The 18,267-nt window shown below is 50.3% G+C and overlaps 1 protein-coding gene across 1 annotated transcript in view; it reads left to right on the top strand.

The window, feature by feature from the left end:
* The window catches only part of LOC119932295 (follicle-stimulating hormone receptor-like), a 37,673-nt gene extending 35,969 nt beyond the window's left edge, over positions 1-1,704 (top strand). The window contains exon 10 of the mRNA XM_038751401.1: positions 507-1,704. Within this exon, the coding sequence (XP_038607329.1) occupies positions 507-1,704 (1,198 nt within the window). The remainder of the gene's footprint in view (positions 1-506) is intronic.
* The last annotated feature ends 16,563 nt before the right edge of the window (positions 1,705-18,267 follow it).

Genomic DNA, 18,267 nt, shown 5'->3' with positions numbered 1-18,267 from the left:
CCCGTGGGACAACCTGATTGCCTTGTAACCTCCCCGGCGCTTAGAACAGTGCTTTGCACATAGTAAGCGCTTAATAAATGCTATTATTATTATTATTATTCTGACTCTCAGGCTGGGCCCAAGCCACTACACCCTGCTCCTTCTCTAAGACAGGTGACGTCTTCTAGACTGTGAGCCCATTGTAGGGTAGGGACCGTCTCTATGTGTTGCCAACTTGTACTTCCCAAGTGCTTAGTCCAGTGCTCTGCACACAGTAAGCGCTCAATAAATACGATTGAATGAACGACGTGACTTGCCCGAGGTCACACGGCAGACGAGGGGAGGAGCCGGGATTAGAACCCGGATCCTTCCGACTCCAAAGGCCCATGTTCAATCCAGCAGACCACGCTGCTTCCCCCCACGCCCGCCTCCCCATCCCCCAGTCCCACAGCCAGTTCAGGGCAGTGTCCCCATCAGGCGCCCAGTAGATAGCGACGACTGATGGGACGCTTTTTGTCCGATTCCAGCTTGGAGCTGCATCCGCTGTGCAACGCGTCCCTGCTGAGGCCGGAGGCGGGCGAGGGGAGAGGGTGGACGGGGCCTCCGGGCGGGGAGGCCGGGGACCCGGACCCAGAAGTGGGGGGCGAGTGGGACTACGGGCTGTGCGGCGGCCGGGGAGCGGGCGCCGTGACCTGCGCCCCCGAGCCGGACGCCTTCAACCCGTGCGAGGACATCGTGGGCCCCGCCGTCCTGCGCGTCCTGCTCTGGGCCGTGGGCCTCCTGGCCGTGGGCGGCAACGGCGTGGTCCTGTCGGTGCTGCTGAGCAGCCGGGCCAAGCTGACCGTGCCGCGCTTCCTCATGTGCCACCTGGCCTTCGCCGACCTGTGCACGGGCCTCTACCTGCTGCTCATCGCCGGGGCGGACGCCCGCACCCGGGGCCGCTACCACGACCACGCCATCGCCTGGCAGGGCGGGCCGGGCTGCCGGGCGGCCGGCTTCCTCACGGTCTTCGCCAGCGAGCTGTCCGTCTACACGCTGACCGCCCTCACCCTGGAGCGCTGGCACACCATCGCCCACGCCCTGAGGCGGGAGCGGCGGCCGCGCCTGCGCCACGCGGCCGCCGCCATGGCCGCCGGCTGGCTCCTGGCCGGGGCGGCCGCCGCCCTGCCCCTCTTGGGCGTCAGCGGCTACACCAAAGTCAGCATCTGCCTGCCCATGGACGTGGCCTCCCTGCCCGCCCGGGCCTACGTCCTCGTCCTCCTGGGCCTCAACGTGGCCGCCTTCGTCGTCGTCTGCGTCTGCTACGGCCGCATCTTCGCGGCCGTGAGGCGCCGCTCGTCGTCGTCGTCGTCGTCACCGTCCCCCGCCTCGGCCGGCGACGCCCAGGTGGCCAAGAAGATGGCCGTCCTCATCTTCACCGACTTCCTGTGCCTGGCGCCCATCTCCTTCTTCGCCCTGTCGGCCGCCCTGCACGCCCCCCTCATCACCCTGTCCCACTCCAAGCTGCTCCTGGTGGTCTTCTACCCCATCAACTCCTGCGCCAACCCCTTCCTCTACGCCATCTTCACCGAGGCCTTCCGCCGCGACTGCTTCCTGCTGCTGGCCCGCTGGGGCTGCTGCCGGGGCCGGGCCCGCCTGTACCGGGCGGACACCTCCTCCTCCGCCCCGCGGCCCCCCGGATCCGCGGCGGCCCCCGACGGGAGACCCCGTCTCCTCCTCCCCTGACGCCGCCTCTCTCCCCGCCGGCGTCGCGGGGGCGCCGGGCCGAGCCGCCGTCCCCGTTTCGCGGAAGTGGAAACTGAGGCGCGGGGACGTCCCTGGGCCTCGGAGGCCTCTCGCCCGCCCAGCCGGGGTGGGCACCCAGGCTTCGCGGATCCTGGTCTTCCCACTAGGCCTCGCTGCTTTTCCTGCAGACTAGTCAGGGAATGGGCTTGGGAGATGCGGGAAGGATGAACGACGGGGGCTGGGGGGGTGAGGGTTGGGGGCACTGACTGAGGAAAAGAGACAGCTGGAGGCCAACGGGGAGACATCTCCGTGCCAGCGCTTAGCGCAGTGCTTTGCATCATCATCATCATCATCAATCGTATTTATTGAGCGCTTACTATGTGCAGAGCGCTTGGGAAGTACAAATTGGCAACATATAGAGACAGTCCCTACCCAACAGTGGGCTCACAGTCTCCTCGTAAGCGCTTAATAAATGCCATCATTAAGGCAGAGTGGGCACCGAGGAGCAGGGAGACGTGTGATTCTACTGTCTTCCCCCAAGCATTTAGCCCAGTAAGCGCTCAATAATAATAATGTTGGTATTTGTTAAGCGCTTACTATGTGCCAAGCACTGTTCTAAGCGCTGGGGCAGATACAAGGTAATCAGGTGGTCCCACGGGGGGCTCACAATCTTCATCCCCATTTTACAGGTGAGGCAACTGCGGCCCGGAGTCAATAATAAAAATGTTGGTATTTGTTAAGCGCTTACTATGTGCAAAGCACTGTGCTAAGCGCTGGGGCAGTTACAAGGTAATCAGGTTGTCTCACGGGGGGCTCACGGTCTTCATCCCCATTTTACAGGTGAGGGAACTGCGGCCCAGAGTCAATAATAATCATGTTGGTATTTGTTAAGCGCTTACTATGTGCAAAGCACTGTGCTAAGCGCTGGGGCAGATACAAGGTAATCAGGTTGTCCCACGTGGGGCTCATAGTCTTCATCCCCATTTTACAGGTGAGGGAACTGAGGCCCAGAGAAGTGAAGCGACTCGCCCAAAGTCACACAGCTGACAAGCGGCGGAGCCAGGATTTGAACCCACGACCTCTGACTCCAAAACCCGGGCTCTTTCCACTGAGCCACGCTTCCTCTCTAATGGCTTAATAATGGCATTTATTAAGCACTTACTATATGCAAAGCACTGTTCTAAGCGCTGGGGCGGTTCCAAGGTGATCAGGTTGTCCCACGGGGAGCTCACAGCCTTCATCCCCATTTTACAGATAAGGGAACTGAGGCCCGGAGAAGCTAGGTGACTGGCCCAAAGTCACCCAGCTGACAATTGGCGGAGCCGGGATTTGAACCCGCGACCTCTGGCTCCAAAGCCCGGGCTCTTTCCACTGAGCCATGCTGCTTCTATTGAATGGACGAATGAATGGACCCGGGTGACATTTCAGGAGGGCGATAGGGCAGCAGAGAAGAGCAGGGGCTGAAATGGAGGAAGAGGAGAAGGTGGTCATGGGTTCTAATTCCACTGAGTGATTTCAATTCTCTGAGCCTCAGTGACCTCATCTGGAAAATGGGGATTAAGACTAAGCCCCCCGAGGGGCAACCTGATCACCTTGTATTCCCTCCCAGCGCTTAGAACAGGGCTTGTCACATAGTAAGCGCTTAACTAATACCATCATTATTATTATGATTGTTAAGGAGGAGAAGGAGAAGAAGGTCATGGGTTCTAATTCCACTGAGTGACTTCAATTCTCTGAGCCTCAGTGACCTCATCTGGAAAATGGGGATTAAGACTGTGAGCCCCCCGTGGGGCAACCTGATCACCTCGTATCCCCCCCCAGTGCTTAGAACAGGGCTTGTCACATAGTAAGCGCTTAACAAATACCATCATTATTATTATAATTGTTAAGGAGGAGGAGGAGAAGAAGGTCATGGGTTCTAATTCCACTGAGTGACTTCAATTCTCTGAGCCTCAGTGACCTCATCTGGAAAATGGGGATTAAGACTATGAGCCCCCATGGGACAACCTGATCACCTTGTATTCCCCCCCACCCCCCGCAGCGCTTAGAACAGGGCTTGTCACATAGTAAGCGCTTAACAAATACCATCATTATTATTATAATTGTTAAGGAGGAGGAGAAGAAGGTGGTCATGGGTTCTAATTCCACTGAGTGACTTCAATTCTCTGAGCCTCAGTGACCTCATCTGGAAAATGGGGATGAAGACTGTGAGCCCCCCGTGGGACAACCTGATCACCTCGTATCCCCCCCAGCGCTTAGAACAGGGCTTGTCACACAGTAAGCGCTTAACAAATACCATCATTATTATTATAATTGTTAAGGAGGAGGAAGAGAAGAAGGAGGCGGAGGAATCAATCAATCAATCGTATTTATTGAGCGCTTACTGTGTGCAGAGCACTGTTCTAAGCACTGGGGAAAGATACACGTTGGAAAAGACACACAGTCCCTGGCCCTCGGAGGCTGCAGTGTGGTCTAGTGGGGAGTCAGGAGAGCCGCTGCCCTGCCAGGAGACCTTGGTCAAGTCATTTCACCTCTCTTGGCCTCAGCCACCTCCTCTGTTAAATGAATAAAACACCTGTTCTCTCTCCCTCTTAGATGTGAGCCCCCTTTTTCATGGTATTTATTAAACGCTTACTACGTGCAAAGCACTGTTCTAAGCGCTGGAGAGGTTACAAGGTGATCAGGTGTCCCACGGGGGGCTCACAGTCTTCACCCCCATTTTCCAGATGAGGTCACTGAGGCCCGGAGAAGTGAAGTGACTTGCCCAAAGTCACCCAGCTGACAGTTGCCGGAGACGGGATTTGAACCCATGACCTCTGACTCCAAAGCCCACCGAGCCACGCTGTTTCTGCCCCTTGTCAGACACCCGTGTCGCACCTGATTAGCTTGTATCTAACCCAGCGCTTAGTACAGTGTTGGAACCAAAGACGTACTGCACAAATACTACAGTGACGATGACGACGATGCCAGTGGTGATGATTACACTGTTCATGTTTCCAGCCTAGTCTCTTTCCAAGTAGGAGGAGGAGGAGCAGCTGCAGCAGTATCTATTGGGTGCCCACTGGGTGCCAGGGACTGTACTAAGCTCCCGTGAAGTACCAAAGAAAGAAGCGACATGTTCCCGACCACAAGAAGCTTCCATTCTAATGGGGGAAGAAAGACCCACGGTGTGAGCCTAAATAAATAACTCTGCAAGAGATGAACGCATTTTCATAAATCAATCCATCTGATTTATCAAGCGCTTACTAAATGCCAGGCGCTGTACTGAGCGCAGGGGGGGACCACAAGTAAATCGGGTTGGACCCAGTCCCTGTCCCACGTGGGGACTTTAAGTCTTAATTCCCATTTTACAGATAAGGGAACTGAGGCCCAGAGAAGTGAAGTGACTCACCCAAGGTCACACAGCAGACAAGGGACAGAGCCAGGATTAGAATCAATCAATCAATCAATCGTATTTATTGAGCGCTTACTGTGTGCAGAGCACTGGACTAAGCGCTTGGGAAGTACAAGTTGGCAACATATAAAGACAGTCCCTACCCAACAGTGGGCTCACAGTCTAAAAAACTGGGCTCACAAAGAGCCCAGGCTTTGGAGTCAAAGGTCATGGGTTCAAATCCCGGCTCCGCCAATTGTCAGCTGTGTGACTTTGGGCAAGTCACTTCACTTCTCTGGGCCTCAGTTACCTCATCTTAAAATGGGAATTAAGACTGTGAGCCCCCTGTGGGACAACCTGATTACCTTGTAACCTCCCCAGCGCTTAGAACAGTGCTTTGCACATAGTAAGCGCTTAATAAATGCCATCATTATTATTATTACTAAACCATGCTGCTTCTATATGGCCTTCATAACCTCTAGCCTGTAAATTTGTTGTGAGCGGGGAACACAACTCTGTTACTTTGTACTCACCCGAGCGCTTAGTGCAGTGCTCTGCACACAGTAAGCGTTTGATAAATACCACTTTTATTATTATTACTATCAATCAATCAATCGTATTTATTGAGCGCTTACTGTGTGCAGAGCACTGTACTAAGTGCTTGGGAAGTCCAAGTTGGCAACATAAGTACAAGTTGGCAACATACTATTATTAGACGGGAAGAAATAAATAGAAGCAGGGGTGGGTGGCGTGGCTCAATGGAAAGAGCCCGGGCTTTGGAGTCAGTGGTTGTGGGTTCAAATCCCGGCTCTGCCAATTGTCAGCTGTGTGACCTTGGGTAGGGACTGTCTCTATATGTTGCCAATTTGTACTTCCCAAGTGCTTAGTACAGTGCTCTGCACATAGTAAGCGCTCAATAAATACGATTGATGATGATGATGAAGTCACTTAACTTCTCTGGGCCTCAGTTCCCTCATCTGTAAAATGGGGGTTGACTGTGAGCCCCCCGTGGGACAACCTGATCACCTTGTAACCCCCCAGCGCTTAGAACAGTGCACATAGTAAGCGCTTAATAAATGCCATTATTATTATTATTATTATCTTGGGGTGCTGGGAGTGTGACAGAGGAGGAGGGATTTCAGTGAGACTTGAAGATAGGGAGAACCCGAGCTGGGGTCTGCCCAACGGAGGGAGGGAGGGGGTCCCAAGCCACAGTGGGGGAACTGAGGCTGGATAGGAGAGCGACAAAGTCTGGTTCGGGAGGACCATCTCTGTCGGGGGGCGGAGAAGAGGAGGGTGGATTTGGGTTAGGGGCAAGAGGAGCCGCCCCATGTTTCTATTAATAGACTGTGAGCCTGTTGTTGGATAGGGACCATCTCTATATGTTGCCAATTTGTACGTCCCAAGCGCTTAGTACAGTGCTCTGCACACAGTAAGCGCTCAATAAATAATAATAATAATAATAATAATAATAATAATAATAATGGCATTTATTCAGCACTTACTATGCGCAGAGCACTGTTCTAAGTGCTGGGGAATTTACAAGATGATCAGGTTGTCCCACGTGGGGCTCACAGTCTTCATCCCCATTTTCCAGATGAGGGAACTGAGGCCCAGAGAAGTGAAGCGACTTGCCCCGAGTCACACAGTTGACAAGTGGTGGAGCCGGGATTTGAACCCGTGACCTCTGACTCCAAAGCCGGTGCTTTTTCCACCGAGCCCCGCTGCTTCTCCATGATTGAATAAATGAATAGTGGAGGGCGAGGAAGCCTATGGTGAGGAAGGAGTCCTTTTCTTGGCACGGTGGGATGTGGGGAGCCGGCGGCATTCCCGGATAGGATCGGGACACGGCCAAGGGCATGGACATTCCAGGGAGATAAGGGCTGGGGGGTTATCTAGTCCTCAACCTCCCAGGTGCCCGGGCTTTCACTGCTTCGGGTCAAGTTGCCGTGGGCCCGGGGCTACTGGCCAGGCCTGGGGGTGGGCCAGGGGTAGTGTCTACACCCTTCTGGGTGACTTCAACCCTTCTTCTAGACTGTGAGCCCACTGTTGGGTAGGGACCGTCTCTATATGTTACCAACTTGTACTTCCCAAGCGCTTAGTCCAGTGCTCTGCACCCAGTAAGCGCTCAATAAATACGATGGATTGATTGATGGATTGACTTGTACTTCCCAACCGCTTAGTCCAGTGCTCTGCACACCGTAAGTGCTCAACAAATACGATTGAATGAATGAATGACTTCGGGCAAGTCACTTAACCTCCCTGCGCCTCAGTTGCCTCATCTGCAAAACGGGGATTAAGAGCCCGAGCCCCACGCGGAGGGCAGCGGGACTCAATGGAAAGAGCCTAGGCTTGGGAGTCAGAGGTCGTGGGTTCGAGTCCCGGCTCCGCCACTTGTCGGCTGGGTGACTTTGGGCGGGTCGCTTCACTGCTCTGAGCCTCAGTGACCTCAGCTGTAAAATGGGGATGAAGACTGTGAGCCCCATGTGGGACAGCCTGATCACCTTGCATCCCCCCAGTGCATAGAACAGCGCTTTGCACATAGCAAGCGCTTAATAAATGCCATCGTTATTATCATCATCATCAATCGTATTTATTGAGCGCTTACTATGTGCAGAGCACTGTACTAAGCGCTTGGGAAGTACAAATTGGCAACACATAGAGACAGTCCCTACCCAACAGTGGGCTCACAGTCTAAAAGAGTGGGCTCACAGTCTAAAAGTTATTAATAATAATAAATAATAATAATAAAAGTTATTATTATTATTATTATTTGCTGGACCTCATCTGTAAAATGGGGATGAAGACTGGGAGCCCCACATGGGACAGGGACTGCGTCCAACCTGATTAGCTGATTAGAACAGTGCATCGCACATAGTAAGCGCTTAACAAATGCCATCATTATTATTATTATTATTATTATTATATGTGGGACAGGGACTGTGTTCAACCTTATTAACTTGTAGCTACCCCAGCGCTTCGAACAGTGCTTGGCACATAGTAAGTGCTTAGAAAGTACCATTCTTATTACTATTAATAATAGCATTAATTTTGCTGGAAGCAGGAGCCCCTGCCAGCCTCTCCAGGGGCGGGGAAATGGATGGATCCTGGGGTGAAGAGGCAAGAGATCAGAGGGTGACAGAGAGGATAATAATAATAATGATGGCATTTATTAAGCGCTTACTATGTGCAAAGCATTTCATTCATTCATTCAATCGTATTTATTGAGCGCTTACTGTGTGCAGAGCACTGTACTAAGGGCTTGGGAAGTACAAGTTGGCAAAGCACCGTTCGAAGCGCTGGGAGGTTACAAGGTGATCAGGTTGTCCCACGGCGGGGCTCACAGTCTTCATCCCCATTTTACAGATGAGGTCACTGAGGCCCAGAGAAGTGAAGTGACTTGCCCAAAGTCACCCAGCTGACAATTGGCCGGAGCCGGGATTTGAACCCACGACCTCCGACTCCAAAGCCCGGGCTCTTTCCACTGAGCCACGCTGCTTCTCATTGAGGATTGAGGGGCCAGGCCCCCGGCCTTTGCTGGGCGATTTATTCTATTTATTTTATTTTGTTAATATGTTTTGTTTTGTTGTCTGTCTCCCCTTTCTAGACTGTGAGCCCGCTGTTGGGTAGGGACTGTCTCTATACTTTGCCAACTTGGACTTCCTAAGCGCTTAGTACAGTGCTCTGCAATCAATCAATCATATTTATTGAGCACTTACTGTGTGCAGAGCACTGTACTGAGCGCTTGGGAAGTCCAAGTTGGCGACATATAGAGACGGTCCCTACCCAACAGCGGGCTCACAGTCTAGAAGGGGGAGACAGACAACAAAACATATTAACAAAATAAAATAAATAGAATAAATCGCCCAGCCAAGACCGGGGGCCTGGCCACTCAACCCTCAACGAGAAGCAGCGTGGCTCAGTAGAACTGCACACAGTAAGCGCTCAATAAATACGATTTAATGAATGAATGAATGGACCTCTGACAAGCCTCTGAACTTCTCTGGGCCTCAGTTTCCTCCTCTGTACAATGGGGATCCAAACCCCGCTCTCCCTCCATCTCAGGCTGGGAGCTGGGGTGGGAGTGGGGTTAAAGGCATCACCCTAAAGGGTACGCAGCCCTTAGTCAGGTCTGAAAATTATTATTATTATTCTTATTATTATTATTATTATCATTATTATTATTATTAATTAATGGGGCAGAAGGTTTCCGCAGGGCGTGGAGGGGCTTGGCGAGACAGGATGCCCGTAGCTAGTGGGTCGGAAACACCTCATCAGCCCCGGTTGGAAACACGGAGCTCACGCTTTTAATCCACGTTTTACAGATAAGATAACTAGGCCCAGAGAAGTGAAGCAACTAACCCAAGGTCCCACAGCAAACACGTGGCAGAGCCGAGATTAGAACCCAGGTCCTTCTGACTCTCAAGCCTCAACTAAGCCACGCTGCTTCCCCTCCGTCAGTCAATCGATCGACAGTATTTGTTGCGCGCTTACTCTGTGCGGAGCACTGTACTAAGCATTTGGAAGAGTAAGAATAATAATAATAATGGTAGAATTTCTTTAGGGCTTACTGTGTGCTAAGCACCGGGGTGGATACAAGGAAATGGGGTCGGACACAGTCCCTGTCCCTCGTGGGGCTCGCAGTCTCAATCCCCATTTTCCAGATGAGGTAACTGAGGCACAGAGAAGTGAAGTGGCTTGCCCGAGTTCACACCGCAGACAAACAGCGGAGCTGGGATTAGAATAATAATAATAATAATGGTATTTGTTAAGTGCTTACTATGTGCAAAGCACTAAGTGCTGGGGAGGTTACAAGGTGATCAGGTTGTCCCACGGGGAGCTCACGGTTTAATCCCCATTTCCCAGATGAGGGAACTGAGGCACAGAGAAGTGAAGTGGCTTGCCCGAGGTCACACCGCAGACAAATAGCGGAGCCGGGATTAGAATAATAATAATAATAATGGTATTTGTTAAGTGCTTACTATGTGCAAAGCACTGTTCTAAGCGCTGGGGAGGTTACAAGGTGTTCAGGTTCTCCCACAGGGGGCTCACAGTTTTAATCCCCATTTTCCAGATGGGGAACTGAGGCCCAGAGAAGTTAAGTGACTTGCCCAAAGTCACACAGCTGACAGTACCCACAACCTTCTAACTCCCAGGCCTGTAGTAATAATAATAATTTTGGTATTTGTTAAGCGGTTACTATGTGCAAAGCACCGTTCTAAGCGCTGGGGAGGATACAAGGTGATCAAGTTGTCCCATGTGGGGCTCACAATCTTAATCCCCATTTCACAGATGAGGTAACTGAGGCACAGAGAAGTTAAGTACTTCCCAAGCGCTTAGTACAGTGCTCTGAACACAGTAAGCGCTCAATAAATACGATTGAATGAATGAAGTGACTTGCCCAAAGTCACACTGCTGACAGCTGGGGGAGTCGGGATTTGAACCCATGACCCAAGCCCGGGCTCTTTCCACTGAGTCACGCTGCTTCTCTTACTACAGTATTAGAGACATGGTAAACACATACCCTGCCCACAGCAAGCTTCCAGTCTAGAGGGGGAGGCAGAACAGTGCTTTGCACATAGTAAGCGCTTAATAAATGCCATCATCACTATTATTATTATTATTAATAGACATCAATAAATTATGGATGTGGTCCATTACGACCACATAATTCCCCCCCTGTGGAAGGGGGTCAGTGTGGCACATAGTAAGCGCTTAATAAATACCATCATTATTATTCACCCCCACAGCCGGGGACCCCGGGCCATCAGCCCCATCACCCCACAGCCAGGGACAGAGGCCCCCATGGCTAGGAACTTGGGGGGCTCCATCCCCAGCCCCCTCACACTTGAATGAGTGCTCAGTACAGTGCTCTGCACACAGTAAGCGCTCAATAAATACGACTGAGTGAATGAATGGGGCAGCTTGTTCCCCCCCGTCAGAGGAGCCATCAGCATTTTGGGGTCCACCTCTGCTCTTTCAGTCTCTTAGGCCTAAGGCCAAAGCCAACCACAGAGCATTCATTTATTCATTCAGTCGTATTTATTGAGCGCTTACTGTGTGCACAGCACTGTACTAAGCGCTTTGGAAGTACAAGTTGGCAACATATAGAGACAGTCCCGACCCAACAGTGGGCTCACAGTCTGGAGCAACGCTTAACACACTCCAGAGACATCGGGCAGAGGGGCTGGAGGATGGGGCCTGAGGTTTGGCGGGGACAGAGATAATAATTGGCATTTATTAAGCGCTTACTATGTGCAAAGCAATCAATTGTATTTATTGAGCGCTTACTATGTGCAGAGCGCTGTACTAAGCGCTTGGGAAGTACAAGTCAGCAACATATAGAGACGGTCCCTACCCAACAGTGGGCTCGCAGTCTAGAAGGACTAGCACTGTTCTAAGCGCTGGGGAGGTCACAAGGCGATCTGGTTGTCCCACGGGGGGCTCCCAGTCTTCATCCCCATTTTCCAGATGAGGTCACTGAGGCCCGGAGAAGTGAAGTGACTCGCCCAAAGTCACCCAGCTGACGAGTGGCGGAGCCGGGATTTGAACCCACGACCCCAGACTCCAATGCCCGGGCTCGATGGGGGATCGTCTAGGGGGGACAGAGGTGGGGGATCCCAGGGGGGCCAAGGGAAGTCTCCTTGGATGGGCGACGGCGGACACCACAAACGCATCCGTTTTCCCACTGGTGGGATGGCGTCCGCACCTCGCGGACCTCCGGCCAGAGCTGCGGACTCTTTCCCTCCAACATCATCATCAATCGTATTTATTGAGCGCTTACTATGTGCAGAGCACTGTACTAAGCACTTGGGAAGTACAAATTGGCAACATATAGAGACAGTCCCTACCCAACACTGGGCTCACAGTCTAAAAGGGGGAGACAGAGAACAAAACCAAACATACTAACAAAATAAAATAAATAGAATAGATATGTACAAATAAAATAAATAAATAAATAATAGGGTAATATTTATCTTATTTATCCAGTGTGGTTTACATCATCATCCAACATCGCGGCCTCCGCCCTGACCCCCCGCCTCCGGAACCCTCCTTACCCCTTCCGGACCCCCAAAAAAGAAGAAAAGGAGGCCTAGGCAAAGCACCAAATTCACACAGGCCTGGTCAATCAATCAATCAATCAATCGTATTTATTGAGCGCCCCAATATTATTGTTCACCCCATAGCGTGGCCTGGTGGCTAGGGCATTAGCCTGGGAATCAGAAGGACCTGGGTTCAAATCCCGGCTCCGCCACCTGTCTGCTGTGTGACCCTGGGTGAATCACTTCACTTCTCTGGGGAAGCAGCGTGGCTCAATGGAAAGAGCACGGACTTTGGAGTCAGAGGTCTTGGGTTCAAATCCCGGCTCCGCCACTTAGCTGTGTGACTTTGGGCAAGTCACTTCTCTGGGCCTCAGTTACCTCATCTGTAAAATGGGGATGAAGACTGTGAGCCCCCTTGGGACTACTTGATCACCTTGTAACCTCCCCAGTGCTTAGAACAGTGCCTTGCACATAGTAAGCGCTTAATAAATGTCATTGTTATTATTATTATTATTATTATTATTATTATTATTATTATTATTATTATTATTCTCTGGGCCTCAGTTCCCTCATCTATCAAATGGGGATGAAGCCTGGGAGCCCCTCGTGGGACAGGGACTGTCCAATCCAATTTGCTTGTATCCACCCCAGCACTTAGTACAGCACCTGACACATAGTAGGCGCTTAACAGATAACAGAGTTGTTATTATTAACAAGTACCGTTACAAATTAAAAAGCGCTTTCCAAATCCCGCCATTGGTATTCCAATCGGCCTGGGAGAGCCATCAGGCTGTCTGATCCACCATTGGGAATATATTCATCATCAATCGTATTTATTGAGTGCTTACCGTGTGCAGAGCACTGTACTAAGCGCTTGGGAAGTACAAGTTGGCAACATATAGAGACAGTCCCTACCCAACAGTGGGCTCACAGTCTAAAATATTCATACATTCATACATTCAGTCGTATTTATTGAGCGCTTACCGTGTGCAGAGCACTGTACTAAGAGCTTGGGAGAGTATAATAGAAACAATTGTCAGCTGTGTGACTTTGGGCAAGTCACTTCACTTCTCTGCGCCTCAGTGACCTCATCTGTAAAATGGGGATGAAGACTGTGAGCCCCCCATGGGACAACCTGACCACCTTGGAGCCTTCCCAGTGCTTAGAAGAGTGCTTTGCACATAGTAAGCACTTAATAAATGCCATCATTATTATTATTATTATTAACTGCACTTGTGTATATTTGTACATATTCATTCTTTTATTAATGACGTATATATATCTATAATTCTTATTTATCTATTTTAATGCTATTGATGCCTGTCTACTTGTTTTCTTTTGTTGTCTGTCTCCCCCTTCTAGACTGTGAGCCCATTGTCGGGTAGGGACTGTCTCGACCTGTTGCTGAATTGCACTTTCCAAGCGCTTAGTCCAGTGCTCTGCACGCAGTAAGCGCTCAATAAATACGACAATGAATGAACAATAAACAGACACCTTCCCTGCCCACAATGAGCTTACCATCTAAAGGAGGAGACAGGCATTAATAGAAATAAATAAACGACAGACTTGGACGTAAGTAGAGAAGCAGTGTGGCTCAGTGGAAAGAGCCCGGGCTTTGGAGTCAGAGGTCGTGGGTTCAAATCCCCGCTCCGCCACTTGTCAGCTGGGTGACTTCGGGTAAGTCACTTCACTTCTCTGGGCCTCAGTTACTTCATCTGTAAAATGGGGGTGAAGACTGTGAGCCCCCAGTGGGACCAACTGATCACCTTGTAACCTCCCCAGTGCTTAGAACAGTGCTGTGCACAGAGTAAGTGCTTAATAAATGCCATTATTATTATTATTATTATTATTATTAAGTAGTATGGGGCTGGGAGTCTTTTAGACTGTGAGCCCACTGTTGGGTAGGGGCTGTCTCTATGTGTTGCCAATTTGTACTACCCAAGCACTCAGTACAGTGCTCTGCACATAGTAAGCGCTCAATAAATACGATTGATGATGATGGGAGGAGCGATGAATAAAGTCAGGGTGACACAGAAGGGATGGGAGGAGAGGAAAGGGGGATTTAGTCAGGGTTGGGTTAGGGGAGAAGGCCGAGGCTCATCTTTGGCGCGTTCAGCCGCCTGCATTCTCTGACCATCGGCCAATATCGGCCCGTTCTCAATCAATCAATCAATCGTATTTATTGAGCGCTTACTATGTGCAGAGCACTGTACTAAGCACTGCACTGTTCTCGGCCACGGGAGCGTGAAGGGAGGGAATCCGGGATTGAGAGCCAGGCGTTTTGAATCCCAGGCCCATGCTCGGCCCCTGAACCCCAAAGCCAGTACCTCGGGGAGGGGGCGTCTCCCCACTCCCAGCCCAAATCACTCAATAATAATAATAATAATAATGGCATTTATTAAGTGCTTACTATGTGCAAAGCACTGGGGAGGATCCAAGGTGATCAGGTTTGGTTTTGTTCTCTGTCTCCCCCTTCTAGACTGTGAGCCCACTGTCGGGTAGGGACCGTCTCTATATGTTGCCAACTTGGACTTTCCAAGCGCTTAGTACAGTGCTCTGCACACAGTAAGTGCTCAATAAATACGACTGATTGATTGATTGATCAGGTTGTCCCATGAGGGACTCACAGTCTTAATCCTCATTTTCCAGATGAGGTCACTGAGGCCCAGGGAAGGGAAGTGACTTGCCCAAAGTCACACAGCTGACGATTGGCGGAGCCGGGATTTGAACCCATGACCTCTGACTCCAAAGCCCGAGCTCTCTCCACTGAGCCACGTCAATTTCTCTGGGCCTCAGTGACCTCATCTGTGAAATAGGGATGAAGACTGTGAGCCCCCCGTGGGACAATCTGATTACCTTGTATCTCCCCCAGTGCTTAGAACAGGGGGTGGCACATAGTAAGTGCTTAACAAATGCTATCATTTTTCAATAATAATAATAATAATAATGGCATTTATTAAGCGCTTACTATGTGCAAAGCACTGTACTAAGCGCTGGGGAGATTACAAGGAGATCAGGTTGTCCCACGGGGGGCTCACAGTCTTCATCCCCATTTTACAGATGAGGGAACTGAGGCCCAGAGAAGTGAAGTGATTTGCCCAAAGTCACACAGCTGACAATTGGCAGAGCCAGGATTCGAACCCCAGACCCCCGACTCCAAAGCCCGGGCTCTTTCCACTAAGCCACGCTGCTTCTTAAGCGCTTAGTACAGTGCTCAGCACACAGTAAGTGCTCAAAAAATACGATTGAATGAATGACTCGTTTTCCACCAAGCCACGCTGCTTCTCATGGTACTAATCATGGTACTCAAAAAATACCACGGACTGATTTGCTTCCCCACAGAAGCAGCGTGGCTCAGTGGAAAGAGCCCGGGCTTGGGAGTCAGAGGTCGTGGGTTCTAATCCCGGCTCCGCCCCTTGTCAGCTGGGTGACTTTGGACAAGTCACTTCACTTCTCTGGGCCTCAGTGACCTCGACTGGAAAATGGGGATGAAGACTGTGAGCCCCACGTGGGACAACCTGATGACCTTGTATTTACCCCAGTGCTTAGAACAGTGCTTGGCATAGAGTAAGCGCTTAACAAATGCCATTATTATTTATTATTTATTACAACGGGGTCATCATGCCCAGTGCCACTTGAGAGCCAGGCTGGGATGCCTCTCTTGGCCTTCCCACCAGGCTCCACTGCTTCCCAAGAGAGAAGTCGGATGACTGCGGCTTCCCGGAGGAGAAGCAGCGTGGCTCAGTGGAAAGAGCCCGGGCTTTGGAGTCAGAAGTCATGGGTTCAAATCCCGGCTCCGCCACTTGTCAGCTGTGTGACTTCGGGCAAGTCGCTTCACTTCTCTGGGCCTCAGTTCCCTCATCCGTAAAATGGGGATGAAGACTGTGAGCCCTACGTGGGACAACCTGATCGCCTTGCATCATCATCATCATCATCAATGGTATTTATTGAGCACTTACTGTGTGCAGAGCATTGGACTAAGCGCTTGGGAAGGACAAGACTTTTAGACTGTGAGCCCACTGTTGGGTAGGGACTGTCTCTATGTGTTGCCAATTTGTACTTCCCAAGCGCTTAGTACAGTGCTCTGCACATAGTAAGCGCTCAATAAATACCATTGATGATGATGATGATGACAAGTTGGCAACATATAGAGACAGTCCCTACCCAACAGCGGGCTCACAGTCTAAAAGGGGGAGACAGAGAACAAAACCAAACGTACTAATGAAATAAAATAAATAGAATAGATATGTACAAGTAACCTCCCCAGCGCTTAGAACAGTGCTTTGCACCTAGTAAGCGCTTAATAAATGCCTTTATTATTATAACTGAACTTTCCTTCCTCACCCACTATCATTCAATCAATCAATCAATCAATCGTATTTATTGAGCGCTTACTATGTGCAGAGCACTGTACTAAGCGCTTGGGAAGTACAAATTGGCAACACATAGAGACAGTCAATCAATCAATCAATCGTATTTATTGAGCGCTTACTATGTGCAGAGCACTGTACTAAGCGCTTGGGAAGTACAAATTGGCAACACATAGAGACAGTCCCTACCCAACAGTGGGCTCGCAGTCTAAAAGGGGGAGACAGAGAACAAAACCAAACATACCAACAAAATAAATAGGATAGAAATGTACAAGTAAAATAAATAAATAAATAAATAAATGAATAGAGTAATAAATATGTACATTCCCGCCGGGAGAGGAAACCAGGCCTTCTCAGGGCCCGAGCCTCGTCGGCCGATTCCTCCAAAATATTTGGGTTTCCACCCCCACCCCCTCCATCTCCCCCGGCCGGCCAAGGTCTCCGCTGGACCGCCCGGCCCGGGTTCGAAGGAGAGATAAATGGGATCTCTGGCCTTCATCTCCCCCCGCCCGAAACTATTTGTGCTCGGAGAAAAGATGATTTCTGGTTTACGGCCCAGTCAGCCGCCCTGCCAGATGGGGAAATAAAACAGGGAAAAGATGCAAAACAAATGTGACCCGCTCAGCTCTCTGGAAGTTTTTTCCAGCATTCTTGCCGTGTTCATCCGGAATCCTAACTGTCCCTGGAAACGCAAAGTAGTGAAACTCTCTAAGGGCAGGGAATTCACTCATTCTTTCAGTCGAGCCTATTTACTGAGCACTTACTGCGTGCAGAGCACCGTGCTAAGCGCTTAGAAGAGCGCAATACAATAGGTGGACACATTCCCTCATCATCATCAATCGTATTTATGGAGCGCTTACTATGTGCAGAGCACTGTACTAAGCGGCCACGCCTGGTTTACAGACTGGTCAGGGAGAGACAGACGTTAATAGAAATAAATAAATTGCAGAAATGGACCTAAGTGGTGTGGGGCTGGGAGGAGAATAAAGCAAGCATGTTACTCTATTTATTTATTTATTTTACTTGTACATATCTATTCTATTTATTTTATTTTGTTAGTATGTTTGGTTTTATTCTCTGTCTCCCCCTTTTAGACTGTGAGCCCACTGTTGGGTAGGGGCTGTCTCTATATGTTGCCAACTTGGACTTCCCAAGCGCTTAGTACAGGGCTCTGCACACAGTAAGCGCTCAATAAATACGATTGATGATGATGAGGGAGATGCAGAAGGGAGTGGGAGAAGAGGAAAGGGGGATTTAGTCAGGGAAGACCTCCTGGAGGCAAGTCTCAGCACTTTTCTGTGCCTCAGTTACCTCATCTGTAAAATAATAATAATAATAATGGCATTTATTAAGCACTTACTATGTGCAAAGCACTGTTCTAAGCGCTGGGGGGATACAGTAATAATGATGGCATTTATTAAGCACTTACTATGTGCAAAGCACTGTTCTAAGCGCTGATGCAAGGTGATCAGGTTGTCCCACGGGGGGCTCACAGTCTTCATCCCCATTTTACAGATGAGGGAACAGAGGCCCAGAGAAGTGAAGTGACTTGCCCAGAGTCACCCAGCTGACAAGTGGCGGGGTGGGATTTGAACCCACGACCTCTGACTCCAAAGCCCAGGCTCTTTCCACTGAGCCACGCTGCTTCTCTAAATAATAATGGCATTTATTAAGCACTTACTCTGTGCAAAGCGCTGTTCTAAGCGCTGGGAGGGTTACAAGGTGAACAGGGTGTCCCATGTGGGGCTCACAGTCTTAATCCCCATTTCACAGATGA

This window comes from Tachyglossus aculeatus, chromosome 9 (genome assembly GCF_015852505.1).
Source record: "Tachyglossus aculeatus isolate mTacAcu1 chromosome 9, mTacAcu1.pri, whole genome shotgun sequence".
Lineage (NCBI taxonomy): Eukaryota > Metazoa > Chordata > Mammalia > Monotremata > Tachyglossidae > Tachyglossus > Tachyglossus aculeatus.
The sequence above is the reverse complement of the archived record's forward strand: the minus strand, read 5'-3'. Positions and strand labels throughout refer to the sequence as shown.